The 9,717-nt window shown below is 32.1% G+C and overlaps 1 protein-coding gene across 1 annotated transcript in view; it reads left to right on the forward strand.

Moving 5' to 3' along the window:
• LOC103308146 (tigger transposable element-derived protein 4-like) overlaps positions 1-2,162 on the forward strand; it is a 3,888-nt gene extending 1,726 nt beyond the window's left edge. The window contains exon 2 of the mRNA XM_008181046.1: positions 1,254-2,162. Within this exon, the coding sequence (XP_008179268.1) occupies positions 1,254-2,162 (909 nt within the window). The remainder of the gene's footprint in view (positions 1-1,253) is intronic.
• The last annotated feature ends 7,555 nt before the right edge of the window (positions 2,163-9,717 follow it).

Consider the following 9,717-nt stretch of genomic DNA (forward strand, 5'->3'; position numbering starts at 1 on the left):
AGATAATCATAGCCGTGTACACCTAAGGCAAATCTAATATTTAATCCAAGAATTTCATAACGGACAAAAATACATACACACACACACAGTTGAGGTAATGCACGACATGCGGTTATCTATATGTTACGACACATCGTAACTATATTATCGTCCGCGTCGCAGCGATCAAAGGTCCACGACTGAACCCCCGCAAGCTCCGCGTGCCCGGGCGGAAATCGGTGTTATCTGCTTTCCTCTCCGAGCAATGCGCCATTAAAATTATTACTTCTATCTATCTTCCATTCTTCCTATTATCATTATATTTTAAATTAAATTATGTACAATTGATATCGTTTAATGATATCAATTTCTTTTTGTTATTGCCGTATCATTCGGACCATTGTTGTTGTACCTACTCGTTCGCTCGTCTCGTCGTATATTATATACACGAGACGCTCTATTTTCTTTGTATCGTTTCAAAAATCAATAAAATCTTCGTAAACGCCATTGCGGCACCTTCAAATCCTATGCAGTTTTCTGTTATTGCATCATCGCCCGTCGTTGACATTGCGTCAACTTCCAATTCCGACGTCCTGCCACACTTCGTGCTCGTCATCTAAGCAACCGCAGTCGATCGAGTGAGTACCTATTGTGTATTAGTACATTCCCGTCCCCAAATTAACTTGTACCTACCTTCCTCTTTCCTAGTCGCCGTATGTTAGATTGCCTATGCGTGGCATTTCGGGGGCAACATATATACAATTATAAATATCAGGCGTTAGGTGACCATAGGTGTTAGGTTGCCTATCCACCCAGAATTCAGGGGTCAAACAAACAAACACCAAATAAACCGTTGATTTTCTTCTGTCGAGGCATGTCTGATTTCTATGTCTCGGCTGGTCCTTCGATATTAATACTCGAACACTATATATTATATCGATAAAACGTTTTCCGGCTCGACAAAAGGACGTGTCGGCGTTATTGAAACAGCGTCGATAAGGAACGCAATTAGGTCATTCAGTGAAAACACGACCAATTACATTATCGCCGATTACGATAACGCTAATTGCGAGTACCTATTGAATTTATAAAGTCCAAGATATCCAGATATAAATTGCAATACGTATAAATGATGACCATGAGTATCAAACGTTTTTATTCAGTGTCTATCGGTTCGCAGTCAGAGTTGTACATTTTTTCCTTAGCAATGCCACCTCCCGTGCCGCGTAAAGCTTTAAATTTAAAACTAAAGGTGGATATTATTCGTTTTAAAGACTAACGGAGGTTGGTCTATTTGTAAACTTCCTGACAAATTTGGCATTGGTAAAACGCAAGTGGCCGAAGTTTTAAAGAATAAAGAAGATATTTTACGTCGATACAACAAAAATTCCACAAACGAAAAATCTCGCAAATTCCAGAGGAACGGGCCAGGTGAATTGATTGATAAAATTGTTTTAGAGTGGTTTAACCGTGTAAGAAATAAAAATGTGCCTGTATCTGGACCAATCATTCAAGCAAAAGCTTTAGAAGTTGCCCGTGAAATCGAGCGTGATGATTTCAAAGCTTCCAATGGCTGGTTAGAGAGCTTCAAGGTAAGGCATAATATAGTTTTTAAATCGATTTGCGGAGAATCAGCTTCTACAAATCTAACAATTGTTAATGAATGGAAATCGAAAATTTCGGAAATAGTGACAGGGTATGAGCCACAAAACATATTCAATGCTAATGATACTGGTCTGTTTTACCGAGCATTACCAGACACGTTTTCTTACAAAGGGGAATCACGCTCTGGTGGAAAAATAGCTAAGGAACGTTTAACTGTTCTTCTATGTGTCAGTATGTCCGGAGAAAAACTTAAACCACTCGTCATTGGAAAATCTGTCAAACCAAGGTGTTTTAAAGGAATTGATGTTAGTAAACTGGCAGTAGAATGGAAGGCGAATAGTAAAGCATGGATGACTACTCATATAATGACAGACTGGCTTCAACGACTCGATCAGCAAATAAAAACTCAAAACAGAAAAATTTTATTGTTTCTTGACAATGCGACATCACATGCACATCTGTCTTTGGACAACGTAACACTTATTTTTTTTCCTCCAAATATAACATCAACTTCTCAACCTTTAGACCAAGGAATAATAAAAAATGTCAAAGTTTTTTACCGCAAGTTCGCACTATAACACATTATTGCTTAACGCTCAAAATGCACACGACCTGGCAAAGCAAATTGTTGTTTTAAAAGCGATTACGTGGGTGAAAAAAGCGGGGACACAAATTTCTTCATTAACAATCACAAATTGTTTCAAAAAAGCAGATTTTCCGTCCAGTGAACCTCCAAAAATCGAAAATGAAGTGAATGGGAATGAGTTGATTGAATTAATGGAGCTTCTTCCGTTGCCTAGAAACGACGATTTTGCCACAATAGACAGTAATTTTTCTACAGAATGTAGCTCAGATGATATAGATATAATTTTAGATGACTGAATTAAATCCCGTGGAATCCGATGATGAGCAACAAGCTGATGACCAACTAGAAAATTCTGAAATTAAGACGTTTGCAAATTATTCAGAAGCTCTTGAACAACTTATTTGTCTGAAAGAATTGTATTTAAATAAAGGCGATGAAAAGGGATTTTCATATGTGAGTGAATTAATTATCCATCACGAGTTGGAAATGACCAAATCGAAGTTCAAAAAACAAACCTAAATAAAATCATTTTTTAAGAAATAATTAATAAATTTATACAAATAAATGTATATGTACATACATAATTGTACATATAATAAATAATTAAAATAATAATAATTATAATACATATTAATAAAGATTATACCTAATATATATTATAGAATATAAAACAATACAAATGTACGTAAAAATTGTAATTTTTAAAACATTGAAACCTGTCTACAACGGACACCTGTCTATAACGGACAATTATTTTGGTCCCGTGACTGTCCGTTATATACAGGTTTCACTGTAATTTAATATTATACCTACCATCTTTTATTTGACCATCTTCCTTGCCACAAGCATCTAACCACTTTTTCCTCATTTTAGGAGATTTGGGTAACCTGTAATAACTTATGTCCTTACTAGGTCTTCTGCATGAGTTATTTGGACAACTTGGTACCATACAGTTTGGCATTTTTAATAAAAATAAAATAAACTATTTATCATAAAAATTCAAGTTTTTATTGTTCATCGTACAAAAGACAACATAAAATGTACAAGATAATATTAAGTACAAAACAAAGTATAAACAAATTTAATATCATTGAAGTTATAAATAAACCATTACCCAGATAAATACACATATTTACATAGATATGAAATACAAAAATTAATATTTTAAAAAATGTATAAGTTTTGTACAATTCAAAATTCATCGGGATTTCATTCTTCCATGCATTTTAGCGTTTACTCCAAGTCTGGGGAACATTTCTTGCACAGTGTTATGGGGCTGACATGCCCGTTTATTTAGTCATGATATCAATCAGAATGACAAAATCCTGCAAAGTATAAGACATAACAAACATAATATAAAATATTTATGTAAAGTGATGTGTACTTAATTTATAAAACTAAACAGTTATAATAAAACCTTCATTTTGTAGAGGTAAGTATTTATTTATTAAGTAATATACATTTTATTAATAACTTCCTTATGAACTCCATAATAGTAAGATCCCTAATTTTATAAGTAATATAAATTATAAATTATTGTGTAATATATTATAATATTATATTAATACTAGGGAACTCAAAGATAGGTTGGTAGTTACAATTTTTAATAGCCATCTTCCAACAAACATTAAAGTACTTATTAAAATATGTAACATTACAAACTAGTTACCTATATATTTTTACTATAATAATAATAATAATAATAATAATAAACCTATGTAATAAGCCCCAACAAAATTGATATATTACTATTATATACTACATACTACCTATTATAGTATTATACAATAAATAATTAATGCATAAGTAAAGGTATTGTAATCCTAAAAATAATGTAATCCTAAGAATAAAGAAAAAGTACATATACCTAATAGTATAGGTAATGATTAATGAGTATAAAATATATTGCATAGTATTGTAGTAGTAATATTTTTTAATATCTAATTAATAATTAATAAGTCCCAATAGGTAGAATAGAAAATTAAATTTTCATAATTTATTTATTATATCAAAATATCAAAATACTTTCATGTTCTTACACCTTATTTTATCTTTATTATTATACTTATTGTATTCTACCTATTTAACTAAAGCTCAAAATATTATAACAATCATCATCAATTTTATGCTTTTAATTATGTAGGTACCTACCTATATCATATCTAATTATAATATGTTTTTGAACTTTTATAATTTACTAAAGCATACTTTTTACTTTTATTAGAATTATGAATAATGTTTTTATTCGCATAAATGCAATATACCTATATAATACAATATGAAATTATTTTTGAAATCTTAAAAGTGTAATTTTATAGAAGCATTTCATTCAACATCAAAATGAACATTAATTCTTTACTTAAACTGGATGATGAATTTGTTTATGTTATCGATGTTAACGAGTTAACTAATTTTATGAGTTATATAAATTACTAGCTGATCCGGTGCACTTCGTTACCCGTTAAATGTACAAACTGTATATGACTCAAACTTTGTTCAATGCGTTATTTAATATTCGGTGTGTGATGTTCTAGATTTATCTTAACTTTTCTGTTGCCCAGGATAAAAATTCTGATTCACTTTTTCATTAATATGGTATTGTAAATAGGAATTTAAGTAACATAATTATCATGCCATGGTACTGTTCCCTCTTGATTAAAATAATTCATAAAATTTTCTCGGACAATCTTCGCAGTGGTCAAAGTATTTCCTGGGTTTCTTCTTTCTAAGTTTTCCATTGTACTATTCTGTGTATTATATCCTTCAGAAATTATATTCCCGTTCTCAGAATCTTTTCGATAGAAACATTCTTGAGGTGCATAAGACCTTTTTGAGCGTTCAATTAAAAAGTTATGTAATGCACAAAAAGCTTTAACTATTTTATCGATATTTTCGGGTTCTACATTTATATGAGTATAAAATATTTGAAATCGTGATGCCATTATTCCAAAAGCGTTTTCTACTACGCTCCTGGCGCTAGATAATCTGTAATTTAGAATTTTTCTTTCATGCTATGTTTAAATTGGCATGCCGAAACAGTTTTATCATCTCGGGGAGTAATGGAAACGCATCGTCTGTCACAAATACATATGGAAAATTTTGATTGGTTCCTGTTAACGTTTCACTGCTTGGTATATGTAATTCACCATTTTCTAATTTTTCAAAAAATACAGTTTTTTGTAGTACCCCTCTTTCAGACATTCTACCATTCATTCCAACATCGATGTACATGAATTGATATTTTGCATTAAGAATTGCCATGAGAACTAAACTATGATATCCTTTATAATTAAAATAATAGGATCCACTATTAGCCGGTGGAACAATCGCTATGTGCTTCCCATCTATTGCACCAAGACAATGAGGGAAGTTCCATCGTTTTTCATACGTCTTTGCTATGTCTTTCCATTCTTCTTCAGATATAGGAAACTGAAATAAAAGAAAACAACATAATCTTATTTGTCCTAGCATAAAAACTAAATATACTATACACCTATTCATTATTGTGTATTTTAAGTATTTATAACTCTTCTTAAGTTCTCCAATATTATCTGTTAACATAAGTGTGTATTTTTTTAAAGAGTGGCTTTATATAACTTTGTTCCATTACTGAATGGATATATATTTAATCATATATTTGTATTCAGAGTTTAATGAGAAATATTCGATGAAAAGGCCAAATAACCTATTTAAAAAACTTTCATGAGGCACAAATGTGTGTTAAAATGTTTGCTGCATTGGCACTCCATCCAGCAAATCTAATCGAAGAAGGTTATCAATGTATAAGGCAACATTCAAGAAATAATAAAAATTTAAAACTAACTCCATTCTTCAATTACTATTTCTTTAATTCTTACAATTAAAGGGTTAATACCCTTTCTGAACTGATGGGACTTTAAAGTCCATCGAAAGATAAAATTTGTATAAATTTAAAAAATATTAATAAAGTGGTCATACTGACTGACGGGACTTATATGTCCCATAAACTATTAGAAAAAAAATAGTTGTAATTATAGTTATTATCATTATTAAAATTATCATTTCGTTTTTCAATTTTTCGCGTACATGTGAAGCTGTGTTCCTGTTTTTCATTTTTTTGAAAGGGTTGTAATATAGGTAAGTGTGCATATTATTTATTTTTTTAGTTAAATTATACGTACAGACTGTATTTTATCGTTCATAAATAGTATTATAATATTACATAATGTTTTATATCATGTAATCTAATCTCGACTTATAAGTCCAGTCAGGCATTAACAATTTTGTTCCCATAGTGATAAATCATAAAATAATTCAAAATACTACAATTTGGAATATTATTTGTCATAGAAAATGAATTCAATACAGATTGAAGAAATTGAGAGATACTTGGAGGAAATTCCTGACGATGGTGATATCGTTTCAGAGTTTGAAGATTCTGATTTAGATGAATTTGATATTATTAATCCACTGGATAAAGTTGAAAATGTTGAAGAAATTGATATACAAAACTTAAGTTCTCAGGATCTCACACAATATGATGGAGATGATAACGTATCAGTCGCTAAAGATATTTCTCACCCCATTGTAAATTTTGGTAACTAATGTTTAAACTTTAAATATATCTGAATCAAATTAATATACTAAATTACATGAGATGATACGTGCGCTGAAGATATTATGTCTCCTATACAAGAAACTAATCAAGTGGCTGAGGATTCTCATGGTAGTGGATATTTATTTATTACCAGACATGTGCAAGCTGTGATAAGTAATTCACCTGCACAGGCTAATTAATTTCAGCGATTCTCCAACTGTGGTATGCAGAAAGCTACACGGTGGTACGTGGCAGTACCGGTGTGGCAGTAGCACGCAAATTTAATAAGTTAATATTTGTGATGGATCTAATGTTAATTTATGTTTTTTTTTTTATTATTAGCTTTTAGTTTAACTATTACAGCTCAACAATTATTTGAATGACATAACAAAATAACAATTCTATAGAATACAATAAAGTAAAGAAATCATATTATGAAATCAGCCTCCAAAATAAAATTAATAATTTTATTTGTGACTATTTTCGAATTGGAGTTGAGGATGGAGGAAAGATTGAGAGGAACATTGATGGAATTAAGATAATTAAATAAAATAGTGCGTTTTGCTAGCAGAGAAGGACAATCAAAGATAAGGTGACGGAGATCACAAACATTTTCGTTGGGATGTAGAGTACAGGGTGGGGAGTCATTTAGTCCTAACTTGTACGAGTGAGCAGGTAGTAAAGTGTGACCAGAACTTAGGCGATTGAATTGTATGATACTAGATCTTGGTAAATTGAGGTTGTTAAACCATGTTTTGTTAAGAACATTTGGTACGATGTTTTTGTATCTGGAGGCAAACTCAGCTGGGAGGTTTGACCAGTATGTGGACCAGAGGTTAGATATATGACACCGTAAAATTGTAATGAAATCGGTACGAGAAAGTTGGGTGAGAGCGGGACATATTAAATTAGACGTTGATTTCGCAGGTTGTCGGCGACTTCGTTCCCATGTATACCGATATGGCTTGGAACCCAAAGAAATTGTATGGTAAAATTGGCTTGATGGAGTTTTAGGATGATTGATTTAATGACAAGGATTAGGGAAGACAGATGAGAGTCAAAAGGATTAGATATTAGTGCTTGTAAACAAGACATTGAATCAGAAGCAATTAAGTATTTATTGGAGGCAAGGCTTGAAATAAGAGATTAAGCTTCAATGATTGCATAGCACTCAGCAGTGAAAGATGAAGAAGAAGGAGGTAGATTGTTAGAGAAAGAAATATGTAGTTCAGGGATATAAAAAGAATAGCCGGCAGAAAGAGGTGAAACTGAGCCATCAGTATACACCACAAAGAAATGATCGAAATTCAATTTAAGAAACTCAGAAAAGATTTTATTGACTATAGGGAAAGACATTTTTTTAAGTTACAGAGAAGATAGAGATGAGAATTGGTTTTCGAGTCTAACGAGCGGAGAGAATAAAAGAGATTCAAATGATTGTTCGTAAAGAGGTAGTTTAGATGATTTACAAATGTATTGGTGAAAAATAGACAAAGTACTAGCTGAGATGGATAGTATAGGCTTAGACTTAGACTTAGATACATAACGCCAAGAAAGAAAAAGAGAATAATACATGTCAAAAATAAAATGGTTTAATTAAGCTAGAGATTTAAGAAGGAATTTACCGGCTAACCATTGGCATCTAATATTAAAAGGTGCACAGTTAGCTTAAACCTCAATGACAGGACAAGGAGTGGATTTAATAAATCCCATAATGTTCCACAAACAGGAAATTTGCAGTTTGTTTAATTTTTTCCAATTCGAGAAGGAAGCAGAGCCGAAAAAGAAACAACCATAGTCTAGTTTGGATCGAATGAGTGTACGGTAAATTGTTAATAGACAGGAGGGGTGAGAGCCCCACCAGGTATTGGACACTACTCTAAGGAAGTTGGACCATCGAGAAATAGTAGCTGAGAGTGAAGATATGTATGGTTTCCAACGTAATTTTGTATCTAGTATGATGCCCAAATATGTGATATTAGAAACAAAGGAGATGGCTTTGTTATCGTAGTAACGTCGAGTGAAAATAACAGAATTACATTTCTCCGGAGCAACTTCAAAAGATACCCTATCTAATATGGTTTTTATGTCTTTAAGAGCTGAATTAAGGTGTTCAACAGCAACACTGAGAGAATTATTAGAAGTGAAAATGACCATATCATAAGCATAAATGAGACATTGATGCCCTAGTGACGTTAGGTTTTTTTCGACAATGCTCATATATATATTGAAAAGTAATGGGCTAAGACAACTTTCCCGCGTCAGACCTGCGAAAGTAGAACGAATATTATATGAGCCAAAGGGAAAGGAGAAGATAAGATTTATGTGATTAAAGAGAGAGTGCAATATGTTGCAGAATTTAGGATGAGCATGTAAAGAAAGGAGATGTGAAATAAAAGTGGAGATATTGACGGAGTCAAAGGGCCACGAATATCAACGAATGTAGCGACAAAGAATTGCTTGTTGTTGAAGGAGTGATAAATATGATCTATGAACGTTGCGAGGCATTCCGTGGTTCCCAGACCTTTCCTGAATGCAAATATATTAGTAGATAGAATAGAGTTAGATTCAAGCCACCAATCAAGCCTTGATTTAAGCATATGTTCGAATATTTTGCACAGAGAGGAAGAGGTCGCTATTGGTCGAAAGGAAGTGTTAGAGTTTTGTTTAGGAATAGGTATGATTTTATAGGAGTTCCATGATGAGGGGATTTGTTGATTATTAAGTATGCTGTTCATTATAGAGAGGAGAGAATCTAAAGCGTTTTTGGGGAGGTGTTTAAGCACCAGTGGAGAAATATTATCGAGACCAGACGCTATTGACTTACGGGAAGAAATAGCTAGTTGTAATTCTGATAAATTGAAATTGTTAGTAAGGACATAATCAGGACAGACAGAAGGAGTATAACAATGGAAAATTTCGGATTTGTTTGGGACATAACATGGCGCAATTTTAGAGCAGAAACTTTCAA

This window comes from Acyrthosiphon pisum, chromosome X, assembly GCF_005508785.2.
Source record: "Acyrthosiphon pisum isolate AL4f chromosome X, pea_aphid_22Mar2018_4r6ur, whole genome shotgun sequence".
Taxonomy (NCBI): domain Eukaryota; kingdom Metazoa; phylum Arthropoda; class Insecta; order Hemiptera; family Aphididae; genus Acyrthosiphon; species Acyrthosiphon pisum.